The following is an 11,922-nucleotide window of genomic DNA, read 5'->3' as shown; positions in this document are numbered from 1 at the left end:
GATTGCTTTTCAAATTCGTATAACAGTTTTTTAAAAAACATTTTAACTGTTATACAAACGGTTATAATATCTTAGAATGGTTTCTTCTAAAATGCAAAATAAATACTTCTTTAAAATATTTGATTGGATTTTATATACCTTACAACTGTTTGTATAACAGATTATAACTGTTATAAAATCTAAAAAATCGGCGTTTTCTTCCAAATTTTAACTGTTATACAAACTGCTATAAAATCTTATAAACCGGACTTTTCCCTTAAAATGCAAAAACACTTCTTACAGTATTTGATTGCTTTTCAAATTCCGTATAACAGTTTGTAGAACTGATTTAAACTGTTATACAAACTGCAATAAATTCTTATAAAACGGGGTTTTCTTCTAAAATGCAAAATAAAATACTTTAAAATATTTGAATGCTTTTCAAATTCGTATAACAGTTTGTAAAAAATATTTTAACTGTCATATAAACGGCTATAAAATCTTAAAAATGGGTTTCTTCTAAAATGCAATATAATATACTTCTTTAAAATATTTTATTGCTTTTCATATACCTTATAACAGTTTGTATAACAGATTTTAACTGTTATAAAATCATAAAAATCGGATTTTCTTCTAAAATGCAAAATTAAATACTTGTTTAAAATATTTTATTGCATTTCAAATTCCGTAGAGCAGTTTGTATAACAGATTTTAACTGTTATACAAACGGTTATCCTAAAAAAGGATTTTCTTCTAAAATGCAAAAGAAAATACTTCTTCAAAATATTTTATTGTTTACAAATTCGTATAACAGTTTATAAAAAATATGTTAACTGTTATACAAACGGCTATAATAAGAGAATGTAACTGTTATACAAACTGCAATAAAATCGTATGAAACTGTTTTACTTCTAAAATGTAAAATAAAATACTTCCTTAAAATTTTTTATTGCTTTTCAAATTGGTATAACAGATTTTAACTGTTATAAAATCTTAAAAAGGGGTTCTTTATTTTAAAACGCAAAATAACTTTTTTAAATATTTGATTGCTTTTTAAATTCTGTATAACAGTTTGTATAACAGATTTCAACTGTTATACAAACTGTTATAAAATCTTAAAATTCTTTATTTTATCTAAAATGCAATAAAAAACACTTCGTTAAAAGCAATGCAATATGTTATTGCTTTTAAACGTCCATATGGCCACAAATTATTAAAAAAACGCAGAGTTTGAAAATGTAATATCCTGTTTATTATGTTTCTTATCGTACATACTACTAAAATAATTCTTAAAATTTATAATATTTTACACTTAAATAATACATCGTTTCGTTATACAAAATTTAATTTCCTTTCCTTATAAAAAACATAATTAATTAGACAGTCTCCTTAGATTTGCGAAATATTTCTTCATACTTTGGCATTTTTCATTAACGTTTTTTTTTTTTTTTTTGTTTCAAACGGCAAGGGCAAGTGGGCGGTTTTCATTTCCAAAATGCATTAGTAAACTCTATAATCTTGATACTCCCTCATTAATATAGTAATCAGGATTCTCTTGCATCCGATATAATTTTGTATCAATTAAATGGGCTTCATCATTCAACGAATCACAGTCCGGCGTTTTCGAATTAATATTATTTTCAAAACGTACTTTCATATCGATTTTTTCAATGGGTGGTGGGGCGGTCGATTCAATATAACGACCCACATTGCCATTTAATTTTGTTTCCTCTTCATTTTTGAGATTTTGTTTCGTTTCATAGGTGGTTGATTCGGAACTTTCTTCCTCCTCCTCCTCCTCTTCTTGTTCTTCGCTGACTTTATTCAAAGGAGATCCTCCCAAAAAGCTACTGAAAACAATGCCATGCTGATTGGCATACATGGCATAGTCACTGTCATCTATGTTATAACCCAAACTGACACGGCGAACATCGGTTTTAATGGACAGCAGGGTGTTGAATATCTTGCGGAAGGTGGGACGTTCCTCGGGATCCGTAAGCCAACATTCGGTCATTAATGTAAACCTGGAAAAACAACAAACATTTCAATAAAAGCATCAACAAATTATACTTCGCCTCAACTCACAATTTATCTGGACAATTATCAGGCTGCTCCAGCCGTCCACCCTCCTTGACAAATGTCAATACCTCAAAATTATTGCGCACAGCATATGGTTGCTGGCCCAAAGTCAATATTTCCCAACACAAGACGCCAAATGCCCACACGTCAGATTGTGTGGTAAATACCCCATCCACCAAACTTTCAGGAGCCATCCAACGCACTGGAACCAAGGCCTCCCCTTCCTTACGGTAATAATCACTTTTATATATGTCGCGGGCCAAACCAAAATCCCCAATTTTAACCACACGCTTACTGGGCACACGTGAGGAAACCAAGCAATTGCGACAGGCCAAATCACGATGTACAAAATGCATATCCTCCAAATAGGCCATACCGGTGGCCACATCAATGCACATCGACATGAGATCCAACAGTTGTAAAGATGCCACGGGTTTCTACAAAGAAGAGGAAGAAGACCAAATTATAAGAAAGGGGTCCACAAAATCTGAATCATCTAAGCTTACCGTCGAATTTGGCCTAGACTCCCTGAGATAGCTTAACAAATCCCCACCCTCCATGTGCTCCATTATAATGGAAATGGATTCTGTGTCACAACAAACTCCAATCAGCCGCACAATATTCTCATGTTTGAAATTGCTCATCAATTGGGCTTCCTGCAGCAATTCAGCGAATTCACTGGCTCCTTTGCGTAGGGTCTGAAAATTTAATAATAGAAAATTATTCTTCCACAAAATGTCTACAATGGGGAAGTTTTATACAGTAGTTGAATAATAATATCGTTACATCCATTTTTCAAGTGTATAACAGTTTTTCTGAAACTGTTATACCAAGTAATATGAATATTATCAGTTAATCATGTGTAGAACAATTGTATAACTTTCGTTTAAACCTATTTCTAATTGATTCTTCAGGTGTGTAACAGTCTTTGAAACTGTTATACGAAGTAATATTAATATTATCAGTTAAGCATATGTAGAGAAATTGTATAACACGAGAACTTTCGTTTAAACCTGTTTATAAATGATTTTTCAGGTGTATAACAGTTTTTTTGAAACTGTTATACTACTAAAAATTAACTTTATCAGTCAAATATCTGTTGCGTATTATTCGCCAATGTTTATTTTTGCTTTATATCGTGTTTCTAATTTAATTTTCCAGATGTATAACAGTTTTACCAGAAAAATGCCTTTACCATGTTTAAAATTTTAAAACAATATTTTTCCCTTAATTAAATGTAGATTAATAGTCACGAATATCTATTTTTGCCTTTAAACATGTTTTTAATGGATTTCCCAGGCGTATAACAGTTTTTTTAAAACTGTTATACTAATGACATTTAATTTAGTCAGTTAAATATATATAGAGTAGTATTCTACAATGTTTATTTTTGCTTTGGTATTGCGTTTCCAACGAATTTTCCAAGTGTATAACAGTCTTAACAGAAAAAAAAATCATTTTATTATGTTAAAAATAGTAAACAACATTTCTACCCTAATTATACGTAGTGTAACTAAGTAAAATACTTTCAGAATAGGTACATATTTCTTCATAAAAAAAAACCTGACAAAAGCAAATAACAGCAACTTAAAAAGGAATTCTTTTTGTATGACAGTTGCACAAATTTCACATAGAGTGGATTAGAACACTCTAGAGAGTTTTCTGGAAGCAGTAAAAATGTTGTCAGTAACTGAAATTGTTTTTATACCAGTTCCCTGTCGCAATTTTATCTTGTATAACAGTTTTTAAAGATATTATAACAATTTCAAAAACTACTAAATTGCTTATAAAACCCACATTTCTTCATATACTATTAGAAAAAAACAACTTCTTGCCTATAACAGCATTTAAAAGGAATTATTTTGTATAACAGTTGCCAAACTCCAGATATTTTGGTTCAAAATACGTCAGATTTTTTATTTTGCATAACAGCATTCAGAATACGTATAAAAATGTGAAAATGTTGGCAGTTACTGTAATTATCTTTATAACAGTCCCCTGTATAACAGTTTTTTTCTTTGTGTAACAGTTTCAAGAACTTTCAAATTGATTTCAAATGCCGTATTTCTTCGCTTAACATTTGATCAATATTACACTTCTTGTTTTTAAAGAGTTTTTTTTCTATACCAATTGTATAACAGTTTCCAAAAAATACATAAATATACCCATACTTCATTTTTATGTGAAAAAAAATTGTAATGATCTTTATAAGAGTTTTTTGTTAGAGTTTTTCCTTGTATAACAGTTTTTAAAGTTTTTTTTTCATACTAATTGTATAACAGTTTTCAAAAAAATACATAAATATACCCATACTTCATTTTTATGTGAAAAAAAAATTGTAATTATCTTTATAAGAGCTTTCTGTGGAGTTTTTCCTTGTATAACAGTTTTTTTTTTTGTAAAATTGCTCATAAAAACTAAAAAAATTGCCCATAAAGTCCATATTTCTTCATATATTACAAAAAAATAATTTCTTGGGTATAACAGTATTTAAAAGTATTTATTACGTATAACAATTGTATAACAGTTTCTAAAATATGCATAACAATACAAAAACTTAAAATTTTTACGACGATTATCATTATAACGGTCCCATGTTCCAATATCTTTCTGTATAACAGCTTTCACTGCTGTATAACAGTTAGAAAAACTCAATGAAATTGCCTTCAGAAACCAAATTTCGTCATATAAAAATCTAATTTCTGGTTTATAACTGCTTTCGAAGGAATTGGTTTGTATAACAGTTTCCAAATTTTACATATTGCGACTTAAAAACCTTCAGAAGTATTTTTTCTTTGTATAACAATGCTAAAAGCCACCGTTCGTTGTATAACAGTTTAAAAAAATTGCATTCTTCATAAAATAAAATGATTTCTTTGTATAACACTTTTAAATTCAATTATTTTCAAATCCATTCCTACCTTAATAGCCACCTTTTCTGAAGTTTCACTGTCCGCATTTCTTCATTTAACATTTGATACAAATTAAACTTCTTGTTTGTAACAGTTTTTAAAGAATTTGTTTTTATAACAATAGTATAACAGTTTCCAAAAAATATATAAAAGTAACCATAACCATGTAACCATGGGTGACGTAGGGGATGAATGATACCAAGCAACGGTCTTGACCGGCTTTAACATGGCAAAGCCCAGGATTTATCTTGGTCCCTCTTTCATCTTAAGTGGACACTGACCTCCCGGTGGTGTCACCTGGGGAACTGCCTTTAGAAACAAAGAAAAACAAACCCCTCTAAAGTTGACGAACCCCGCAAACGTTCTAAGGACCATGATCTGCGAATCTGCACCTGGAATGTTCGCACTCTTTATAGAGAAGGTGCAGTCTTCGCATTGGCAGACGTACTAGAAAAGTACAAGGCCGATATTACTGCCATACAGGAAATACGATGGATTGGGGAAGGCGTCACAACAACACCTAAAGGTGACGCACTGTATTATAGCTGTCATGACGTAAAGCATGAGTTAGGTTGCGGATTCGTAGTTAGTCGGAGACTAAAACATCTGATATCCAGCTTCACCCCAGTGAATGAAAGACTTGCTGCAATTCGAATAAAAGCTAAATTCTTCAACATCAGCTTTATTTGAGCTCATGCTCCCACTGAAGGAAAGGACGAACAGACCAAAGATATATTTTACGAGCGCTTAGAAGAAACATATGACCGTTGCCCTGTCCATGACATTAAAATCATTCTAGGCGATTTTAATGCCAAAATTGGAAAGGAGAATATCTTTGGCCCAACAGTCGGGAAATTCAGTCTCCACAGTGAAACATCTGACAATGGTATGAGGCTTATAGACTTTGCAGCTGCAAAAAACATGGTAGTTAGCAGTACCAGATTTAATCATCTCGATATTCATAAGGGCACCTGGCTGTCTCCAGATCAGAAAACAAGAAACCAAATTGATCATGTTGTGATAGATGGAAGACATTCATCCAGCGTGTTGGATGTACGATCGTTCCGAGGCGCAAACATTGATTCGGACCACTACCTTGTTGCAGCAAAGGTACGTACCCGTCTAAACGTTGCAAATAAAGCACGAACAGACACAACGCGGAAGTTGGACATCGATAGGCTGCAAACACAACAGATAGCCACAGCATATTCCACTCAACTAGCCCAATTGCTTAACGCAAGCACTCCTTGTCCCGATAACATAACAACACAATGGCAACCTATTGCCCACTCCATGCAAACAGCCGCAAAGTCCATAATTGGATTCCAGAGACCTCCACAAAGGAATTCATGGTATGACCAGCAGTGTCGTGCTGCTACCGAAGGGAAAAATGCGGCATATAGAGCTACTTTACAATCAGTAGCAACACGTAGCGCGCGAGAGAGATATCGGGAGAAAAGGAGAGAAGAGAAACGTCTTTTCCGCAAGAACAAGAGAGAAATGGAAAAGCGGGAGTGTGAAAAAATCGAGATGTACAGGAGCCAGAATGAAGTCCGAAAATTCTACCAAAGAGTGAAACATCAAACAGATGGCTTTGGTACAGGTACATCCTCCTGTAGAGACCAGCAAGGTAATCTGGTAACAGATACAGATAGCGTGCTCAGGATATGTAAGGAACATTTCTCCAATCTGCTGGTATCCAATAGTAGAGAAGACGATGATACCACAGATCCAATCCCAGAAGATGGTATAGAATGTATACCGCCCGGCCAAGATGAGGTAAAAACAGCAATCAACCGGCTGAAGAATAATAAAGCAGCAGGAGCCGATGGCTTACCAGCCGAGCTGTTTCAAACCGGAGGCGACGCGCTGATAAGGTGTATGCATCAGCTAGTTAGCACCATCTGGCAGGAAGAACGAGTACCCGACGATTGGAACCTGAGTATCCTGTGCCCCGTCCACAAGAAAAGAGATAAGACTGTATGCTCTAACTATAGGGGCATAAGTCTACTCCCTATTGCCTACAAGATCGTGTCAGGGATATTGTGCGAACGACTAAAGCCTATGGTCAACGAGATAATTGGACCATACCAATGCGGCTTTAGACCTGGCAAGTCCACCATTGACCAGATATTTACCCTGCGGCAAATCCTGGAGAAGACCCAAGAGATGCAGATCGAAACCTACCACCTTTTTGTCGATTATAAAGCAGCATTCGACAGTCCCCTCCGATCAAAGGTATTCCACGCAATGTCTGAATTTGGTATCCCCGCAAAGTTCATCCGGCTTTGTAAGATGACTTTAACTGACACGAGGTCCTCAGTTAAAATAGGAAAGAACCTCTCCGAAGAGTTTCGTACCAAAAGAGGTTTCAGACAAGGAGACAGCCTTTCGTGTGACCTCTTCAACATCCTGCTAGAAAAGGTTATACGAGAGGCAAACGTCAAAAGAAGTGGCACAATCTACACCAATAGTCACATGTTACTTGCTTATGCCGATGATATAGGCATCATGGGCCGATCAGTAAAAGAAGTAACTGATACCTTTATAAAGGTCGAAGGAGAATCTGCTAAAGTGGGTCTGGCGGTAAACGCTGAGAAGACCAAGTTGATGGTGTCGACGCGCAATGCGTCCATTGAGCTCGGACCGACTGTGGAAGTTGGTTCCTATAATATTGAGGTAGTAAAAGACTTCGTATACCTCGGCACCTCCGTAAACACAACAAACGACATCAGTTGTGAAATAAAAAGAAGAATTGTATTGGACAGATGCTACTTTGGTTTAAGTAAGCAGTTTAAAAACAAAGCCACATCTCGTCAAACAAAAATAACGCTCTACAAAACACTGACACTACCCGTGCTGATGTATGGCTCCGAAGCCTGGGTACTTGCGCAAGCAGACATGGCAGTGCTCGGTGTGTTTGAGAGGAAAATTCTTCGAAAGATCTACGGGCCGATTTGCGTTGACGATGAATATCGACGTCGCATGAACCACGAGCTGTATCTGCTATACAACGACATCAATATTGTTAAACGTATCGAGATGCAGCGATTGCGTTGGCTAGGCCATATCATAAGAATGAGCGATGATGAACCCGCTAAAAAGGCGTATGAATACATGCCACATGGCGATGCACGCAGAATTGGCAGGCCAAGGAATAGATGGCGCAAACAAGTGGATGATGGCGCGGTATTTCAGAGTGCAAAGCAACAAATAGAGAGGAATGGAGATCTCTTCTTAGTTCGGCCTATAGAACAAATGTTCTGTAATGGGCCAGCTAAGTAAGTAAGTGTGTAACAGTTTTTAAAGATTTTTCTCTATACAAATTGTATAACAGTTTCCAAAAAATATATAAATAAACCCATATCTCATTTTTTATGTGAAAAAAATTTTGTAGTTGTCTTTATAATATTTCTCTGCTGGAGTTTTTCCCTGTATAACAGTTTTTTTTTTCTTTGTATGACAGTTCGAAATACTAACAAAATTGCTTATAAAATCCAAATTTCTTGATATAATATTACTACAAAATTAGTTTCTTTGGTATAACAATATTTAAAAGAAATTACTTTGTATGACAATTGTATAACAGTTTCCAAAATATGCATAACATTAAACAAACATGAATTATTTTACAGACATTAGCTTTATAACGGTTCCCTGTTGCAACTTTTCCTTGTATAACAGTTTTCACAGTTGTATAACAGTAAGAAAAACTAATGAAATATGCTTTAGGAACCAGATTTCTTCATATGACACTTGCCAAAAATATATTTTCTGTCGTATAACAGTTTTTGATAAAAATCTGTTCGTATAACAGTTGTAAACTTTCACATACAGTGGTTTAAAATGTCTAAGGAGTATTTTATCTTTATGTAACAATGCTAAAAGCCGCAGTTCCACAATGCTAAAGGCCAAAGATCATTGTATAACAGTTTTAAAATGCGCACATTCCTAAGAAAACAAAAGGATTTTTATAACATTTTTAAATAAAGTTTGTTTTTAATCATTCATCTATATAAGAGTTTCAAAAACTTATAGAATTGCTTTCAACCCCAGTATTTTTTTCATATAACACTTCCCAAAAACTACATTTCTTGTGTATAATAGTTTTTAAGGAGAAATTATTTTGTATAACAGTTCCTAAATTTCACATACTGTGGTTTAAATGACTCCTAAGGAGTTTTTTTTGTATAACAATACTAAAAGGCACAATATAACAGTTTTTTTGTTATATAACAGTTTTCAAATAGTTTCTTAAAGAAATTATTTTGTATAACAGTTTCCAAAATATTCATAATACTGAAAAAACTTTAATATTTTTACAGCCATTGTTTTTATAACGGTTCCCTGTTGCAAAATTTTCCTGTATAACAGTTTTCACAGTCGTATAACAGTAAGAAAAACAAATGAAATATGCTTCATTAACCAAATTTCTTCATATGACACTTGCCAAAAATCTAGTTTCTGTTGTACAACAGTTTTCGAAAAAATCGAGTTGTATAACAGTTGTAAAAATTCACATACAGTGGTTTAAAATGCCTAAGGAGTAGTTTATCTTTGTGTAACAATACTAAAAGCCGTTGTTCAACAATGCTAAAGGTCAAAGATCATTGTATAACAGCTTTAAAACGCGCACATTCCTAAGAAAACAAAAGGATTTTTATAATATTTTTAAATAAAGTTTGTTTTTACTCATTTCTCTATATAAAAGTTTCAAAAACTAATAGAATTGCTTTCAACCTCCGTATATTTTTTTTTTTCATATAACACTTGCCAAAAAGAAAAATTTCTTGTGTATAATAGTTTTTAAGGAGAAATTGTTTTGTATAACCGTTCCTAAATTTCACATACTGTGGTATAAAGAACTCCTAAGGGGTTTTTTGTATAACAATGCTAAAAGGCACAGTATAACAGTTTTTTATTATATAACAGTTTTCAAACAGTTGCTTAAAGAAATTATTTTGTATAACAGTTTCCAAAATATTCATAATTACAAAAAAACTTTAATATTTTTACAGCCATTGATTTTATAACGGTTCTCTGTTGGAAATTTTTCTTGTACAACAGTTTTCACAGTTGTATAACAGTTAGAAAAACTAATGAAATATGCTTCAGAAACCCAATATCTTCTTATGACAGTTGCTAAAAATCTAGTTTCTGTTGTATAACAGTTTTCGAAGGAATCGGTTTGTATAACAGTTGTCAAATTGCACTTACAGTGGTTCAAAATGTCTAAGGAGTGTTTTTTCTTTGTTTAACAATGCTAAAAGCCACACTTCATTGTATAACAGTTATAAAAAGGATTTTTTATAAAATTTGTAAATAAAATTGTAAATAAAAAAATAAAATTTTTAAGCCATTCCTTTATATAACAGTTTCAAAAACTAATAGAACCGCTTTCAAACCCCATATTTTTCATATAACAATTGCCAAAAATTAATTTTTTGTGTATAACAGTTTTTAAGGAGAAATTGTTTTGTATAGCAGATCCTAAATTTCACATACTGTGGTTTAAAAAGAGTTTTTAACAATGCTAAAAGACGCAGTATAACAGTTTTTTATTATATAACATTTTCCAAAATATTATATAACATTGGAAAAAACTGAGAAATTTACTTTCAGAAAACACACATTTCTTCATATAACACTTGTAAAAAATCGCATTTCTTGGGTATAACAGTTTTTTAAAGAAGCTATTTTGTATAACAGTTGCCGAATTTCACATAATTTCCTTTAAACCCCTTCAAGAGTATTTTTTCTTTCTACAATAATACAAAAAACCAACACTTGGTTGCATAACAGTATCAAAGACGCAGTATAACAGTTTTTTATTATACAACATTTTCGAAAATATTATATAACATTGCCAAAAAGTAAGAAATTTACTTTCAGAAAACACACATTTCTTCATATAACACTTGTAAAAAATCGCATTTCTTGGGTATAACAGTTTTTTAAAGAAATTATTTTGTATAACAGTTGCCAAATTTCACATAATTTCCTTTAAACCCCCTCAAGAGTATTTTTTCTTTCTACAATAATACAAAAAACCAACACTTGGTTGCATAACAGTATCAAAGACGCAGTATAACAGTTTTTTATTATACAACATTTTCGAAAATATTATATAACATTGCCAAAAAGTAAGAAATTTACTTTCAGAAAACACACATTTCTTCATATAACACTTGTAAAAAAATCGCATTTCTTGGGTATAACAGTTTTTTAAAGAAATTATTTTGTATAACAGTTGCCAAATTTCACATAATTTCCTTTAAACCCCCTCAAGAGTATTTTTTCTTTCTACAATAATACAAAAAAACCACACATGGTTGTATAACAGTTTCAAAAATCTGTACATTAGACATTTTTGATGTTTTTTTTTAACACCATTCTTACCAAGGCCTATAGGAGTTCGGCCATTCAGAGTTTTGTTAACAACTTTTGGCAACAAACACAATAGATTTTATATTATTGTGATTTGAGTTTCTTTGTATTTTAAATCACAATAATGTTTTTGACAACAAACATAACAATCAGGTGGGCTTAGTGTCCAACTGTATAAACTGTGATTCTTACCTTAATGGCCACCTTTTCTGGTGTTTCACTGTCCTCATGCTTCAACAGACCCTCATAGACCTCACCAAAGGCACCACTGCCCAGGAAATTCAACAATGAAATTTGACTCCAATTAACGTGCGGCAGCAAGGCAATATCAGCATCACTCAATGGACCTCCCGTATACATGGTGGCATTGCTGGTCATGGAAAAGGCACGATTTCTATCGAACTGCTGTTGCATACTCGAGACATTGCTCCATATGCTTGGGCGGCTTTTGGCCAATAATTGTTTGGCCTTTAAACGGCGTTTGTGAACTAAACCACAGCAAGAACGGATAATTGAAAGAGGGAGAGAGAGGGTGGGAATGGAATGTAATGTAATGAGTAGTTCA

At 33.0% G+C, this 11,922-nt stretch overlaps 1 protein-coding gene across 8 annotated transcripts in view; it reads right to left on the bottom strand.

Annotated features, from left to right (window-relative positions):
- Positions 1-1,208: 1,208 nt before the first annotated feature.
- Positions 1,209-11,922, bottom strand: part of sev (receptor protein-tyrosine kinase sevenless) — a 78,225-nt gene continuing 67,511 nt past the window's right edge. For all 8 annotated transcript variants that reach the window (XM_073979091.1, XM_073979094.1, XM_073979090.1 and 5 more), the window contains 4 exons: positions 11,550-11,845; positions 2,565-2,756; positions 2,065-2,495; positions 1,209-2,003 (listed from right to left, as the gene is read on the bottom strand). In XM_073979091.1, coding sequence (XP_073835192.1) covers positions 1,490-2,003; positions 2,065-2,495; positions 2,565-2,756; positions 11,550-11,845 — 1,433 coding nt within the window. In that variant the 3' untranslated portion in view covers positions 1,209-1,489. The remainder of the gene's footprint in view (positions 2,004-2,064; positions 2,496-2,564; positions 2,757-11,549; positions 11,846-11,922) is intronic.

The sequence above is a fragment of the Musca autumnalis genome, unplaced genomic scaffold (genome assembly GCF_047663935.1).
Source record: "Musca autumnalis isolate F117 unplaced genomic scaffold, ASM4766393v1 scaffold_3, whole genome shotgun sequence".
Taxonomy (NCBI): domain Eukaryota; kingdom Metazoa; phylum Arthropoda; class Insecta; order Diptera; family Muscidae; genus Musca; species Musca autumnalis.
This window is presented reverse-complemented; position numbering and strand designations above follow the sequence as displayed.